This window comes from Brassica oleracea, chromosome C2, assembly GCF_000695525.1.
Source record: "Brassica oleracea var. oleracea cultivar TO1000 chromosome C2, BOL, whole genome shotgun sequence".
NCBI classification, from domain to species: Eukaryota; Viridiplantae; Streptophyta; class Magnoliopsida; order Brassicales; family Brassicaceae; genus Brassica; species Brassica oleracea.
Window position 1 is genome coordinate 46886024 of NC_027749.1, and position 5372 is coordinate 46891395.

A 5372-nucleotide genomic window follows, 5' to 3' on the forward strand; every position below is an offset into this window, starting at 1 on the left:
TCCGTTCTGTCCAGGGCTCTGGCCTCACCAAAGAAACAACTCGAGTCAGTATCCGTCTCCTCATTGATCCGTAAGAAACAATCAACACATAATTTCTTTTATATTACTGTCTATATTGTGCTAACATCAATAATCAAAAATATTTCATACCCAAGATTTGTGGTCGTCTATTTATCTCCCTTACTTATCAATTTAATTTTACACAAATCTTTATTTTACTGTTTAAAAGAAACCACAATAACCCAAACAATCAAAACACCAAAAACTAGAATCCCAAAAAAAACGAATCATTAATGATCACCTTTCTTTTTGTCTAATCTTACAAATAAACTTCAAAACAAATATACCAAACCAATCAACTCAACTAAAACTCAACGACACATACATTGAGCCAGCTAAACAAATATAAACTACATGGCCAAATATTTATCAATTTACAAACTTACTTTCACAGATGCTTATGAAGAAGACGAAGACGACAACTAAGATCAGAGAAATTACATAAACAAAAAAAGCAGAGTAAGTTACAAACTCTGATAAATACAACTAACGATGATTTTTGTTTACATATTACCCATCAAATAAAAGAGAAACAAACACAGCCACACCAGGAGATACAAGAGACAATCCCAACAGACACAAAGGCGGCAACAACATCTCCACCTGCTCACTCCTCTTGTCTTATAAAAATAGCTTATATGCTCAATGTCAACATGCCAACGTTATTTTCTTCTTATGAGAAATACATATATTCGTTTAAAATCCATTATGACTCAAATACTAATTGTCACTCATTTTATAGTTATTTCTACAAGTATTCATATATTTGTTTTAAAGGTCCGGTAAAAACAACAAGTTTAAAAGTAAAGACACATATAACCAACATAATAAGAATAAAAAAAATTATTACTTAATACACACAACTTACACAACTAAACTGGTGAAAAAATATCCAGAAACAAAAGATACTCTCAACAACCTTAATATAATTTATATAATCTCAACAGTACAAGTAACAAATTAAAAAGACAAACAAACAATAAGTCTCAGTGACACAGCAAGCAACGACACGAACTATATCAATCACATTACTAACACAGTTTAGTCCTTCATGAGTGGAGAACAATGCATACACAGTACATCATCACAACTCTAACTCTATAACAATAAAAAACTAAAAAAATAATGATCAACCCAAAACGCAAAATTCACAACTACAATAACCCTAACAAATATTGAGATGAAACAAGAAATATGTCTACAAGCGATACAAGCGATGAACCTAGTATACAATAATGGAGAAGTTGCCTCGAAGGATTCGTTTTATACCTATTTTCATTTACACCGCTTTGATTCTATATTTAAATATAACATTTCTTTTTCCACCCGATAATTTCCAAGCCTATTTCCTCTAAATAAGTAAAAGAAAAAAAAACAGAATATTTGTGTTTCTTCTTGAACTTTATAATACTAAACAAAATAATTCTTAAATTCGTAAGGAGTTCATGTACGGAATATGTTTGAATTGCATACATTATAGATATTCATCTTATCCTACTTTTTGCTTAAATATATTTTCCCATGAAAAGAACATGTAGCGTAAGAAACAGCCGTTCAATGTAATTTTAAGCTATTTTTAATATAAATATAGTTTTAGTATGCAACCACCTAAACATGCATGTAGCTAACATTATCATGAGAAGAAGAATAACTAATCTTCATGCTGGATTATTAGTAAAGGTAAGAAATAAGAATGATGATACAAGAACGACTAAAGAGAGTACAAATATCAAATTTCATGTTGAAAAGGAAAGAAACAGATAAAAATCATCACACACCCTTTGCCTGAGGCATCAAAAAACCCCAACATAAAAATGGAAATTAACAATCCAATCTACACACAAACAACTTCAAGATAGAACTTACTTCTTTTTAAAATGCTTACTTTTACTTTCACTCTTTTTCTTCTCTTGTATCCTACATTTATAATTACCACTATTCTTAGCATTATGTTTATGGTCATAATCCTCATTACTCTTACTCTTACTTTCACTTTTCCCATTCCTTAAAACAATACATTCTCTGCTTCTCCCTCTATTGCTCGTTTGGGGATAACTTGGCCCGGAAGAAGCATCGGAAGCCATTGAATCGTCGCTGTCTTTGTTGTTTTCGTAGTCGTTGACATGCTTTCTTTTATCGTTTCCGGTGATATGCCCTTCATAGTACACCTCATCAGTTACCTCTTCCTCGTCATCCTCCATAGGTGAAGAAATATACGTAGTCCAGCCGGATTCGCTACTGCTGCATTCTTCTCTCTCCATGGACAACTCAAGAACCCTAGTTTCGAATGAGAGAGAGTGTTTGTGAGAATTTTTGTTTTGTCGAGTCGTAGCATTTTGCTTGTGTAGTGGACCATATATATAAATATATAATTGCATGTGCGTGGAAGAAGATCCTTGTGTTTTCATTAATTTAATGTGCTAAGGAAAGCTTATAACTAAAGTATAAAGTTACATCCGACATAATTCGAACAAGAATAGCTGTTTTTATGAAAAAAGGTTTTGTCTTTTTGTAAGTTATGATTTATGTGTAGTCTTAGTCTTCTCTTGGTAGTGTGAGCATGTTGAATAATACATTTTGATTAATATAAATAATGGATTTTTGTTAGAGAGCGAAGTGGTTTAAGTTCACATTGTGGCATGAGGGGAATGTTTCTATACACTAAGGATTTTCTGTAACGATACCAAACACGCATGCATCTTTGTAGATATTTTTTTGAACTTACATCTTTGTAGATATTGGATGTTTGATTCACATCAAGCCATGTTAGAGAACATGTCAGGTTCAGGATCATGCCTCCATTTCATTATCCTCTTCTTTTTTCTTATCAGACTCATACTGTAACCAATTATAGGGAATTTTTCAACATAGAAATTATTTGGTACACTTATCATATAGGCTCTCAGTCGTATTAGTGGAACAATGTGTTGTTAACACTATTTCAAAACAAAAAGTGGCGAATTTATAAAAACAATACCATGTACCGCTTATTTCCAAAAACTATACTAAGTAATTTAAAACTAGATCTTTGGGACACCATGGCGATCTATCTAAAGTCATATTCTATGTGCTTTCTAATTATCAAAATAAGGTTTGCTCCTCATGAGAACATTGGGTTATCTAAATTCATAGTAGAAGTCGTAGATACTCGATAGACATAATAAATCTCAGGTTAACTGGCACCAATTAGGCCCATGAAGTATAAGCTGGCCCAATAGTAAGTACTTCGGGATTTTTGTGGATATCTTCAACTAGTAAAATATTGAAAGGAAAGAAAGTAGGTGCGATTAAGCAAGCAGGAAAAAACCAACTAACCTAGTGTGTAAGCAATAAAGAAATCACAAAACGATAAAGCAATTAAAAGAAACAATTGGAGCAGAGTGATTTATCTAAGAGAATGAATTAAAAATTAATGCGAGTTGTTAAACTAAGCACTATAATTCCGTAGTATTTATTAAATTTGTTAATCACCTGAATTGGATACTCTACAAAATAAATGATCAAAGTAAATTATGTCCATTGGAACTTAAACTCTCGCAAAACTACATAAAAAGATACTCTATATTTCATATGTAAAATTTTTTAATTGCTGGATAATTATGCTATTACAAACTTTGAGAAATATTACTCACGATTCTATTCTTTATGGGGATTCACGTATGACTGCATCATTTGAGCCACCCTATGGAATCCACGCTTGACGATACTTCTTGCGTCATGATGTGCGTCATGCTGCAGATCTTGTGTAAGTTTTTTTTCTATTAATTCGCATAATTCCGCATGTTAAAGATTTTTTGTAAACTTTTTTCAAATTTCATGGTGTAGAAGCATTAATGAATCATTAGTTAAACTTTCGGACCAATAGGCTTCCCTTATTTGATTTCATATGTAAATTTATGAAACAAAATCTTGTATTGAATTGATAAATAAATATTTGTTTGATTGGTTAAACATATAGAGAAAAATTGGAAAAGAAGATTGTACCAATTACATATCCGCTAAATCCATTATCGTTCTCTACGTGGAATTAGAATGGTGAACATATATAGTCAGCACATAGTTTTTATATTTTTGTGATTTCTTTACACGTGATCATGCGAAGATGGATTTTGTGTGTGTTTGCATAAACTCTCCCACTAATTTATCTTTTACTTGCAATCAGATTCAGGTGGTGGAGCTATTTTAATTTGCCTAAATAGTAGAAAAGTAACATGCACTTCTATATCACCTTTGATTGGTGGTAGTGGTAGACAATGTGAAGTTGTAGTTATCACTACTTTATGGTTATTCTTATTTTAAGTGGATGCATGTTTTATCTGATATGGTTTGTGGGGGTTGAAATTCTATACAGTTTAGATTGGTTTACTCATACTCGAGTACTTGAAGTTCACAATAATTGACCAATTTTGATAATTTCAACTATTGTCAAATTTATAATGATTGGAGATCAAAATTTTACTTTTAGTGTTATATATTGTCGGCTTGGCCTTTCAAACCGAACTCAAATTTTCCTAAGTAATAATATAAATAATGATTATTGATTTGCGTTTTGTTCAACCATTATTAGCTAGTAGTTTTCAACATTTTAAACATGTAGTTCTACAACGTCACTATTTAGAGTCGAGATCTGTCGGTCCTTCTATTGTTTTGAATTTGTTGAACTAAAGAGCTTGGTTTATCAAACAATAAGATTTTTTGAATATACTTTTTTGGTAATTTTTCTTAACATATTTCCAACTGATTCACTTTTTTCTTAAACATCAATCGTACCATACATGAATAAAAACACCAACATAATAGAACACAATATAGCGGCTCTAAGTTCTAACAAAGCGAGCCAAGTGGTCAGCTTCTGAATTGAAACTTCTAAAACAAATTAACCATATATAAGAACTAAAAAAAGTACTATTATGGTCGATAGATAACACCCCAACACCGGTCCATTTAAATTTTTAAAGGAAAGTGAGTTCTGTACAGTCCATTAAGAAAATGAACAAAACTTAGTTTAACTCCCTAGGATGAACCTTTAAATTCACCTCATCTTTTAAGATCAATCAAAGTGACACATAGATTATTAATTAAAAAAAATTAAATTAAATAAAAAATAACTACAAAAAATAAAAACGATAATTTTAACGACGTTAACGCTTCCAGCGAAACCCTAAACCCTAAATCTTAAATTCTAAACCCTATACCCTAAATTCTAAACTCAAATTCAAACCCCTAAACCCAAACGCTATACCCTAAACCCTAATCCTAGACCCTAAATCCAAATTATATACCTTAAACCAAAAAAATAGACTATAAACCTA

At 31.3% G+C, this 5372-nt stretch overlaps 1 protein-coding gene across 1 annotated transcript in view; it reads right to left on the minus strand.

Moving 5' to 3' along the window:
- Positions 1 to 1845: 1845 nt before the first annotated feature.
- The window catches only part of LOC106326177, a 6478-nt gene continuing 2951 nt past the window's right edge, over positions 1846 to 5372 (minus strand). The window contains exon 2 of the mRNA XM_013764197.1: positions 1846 to 2337. Coding sequence (XP_013619651.1) covers positions 1923 to 2321 — 399 coding nt within the window. The 5' untranslated portion in view covers positions 2322 to 2337 and the 3' untranslated portion in view covers positions 1846 to 1922. The remainder of the gene's footprint in view (positions 2338 to 5372) is intronic.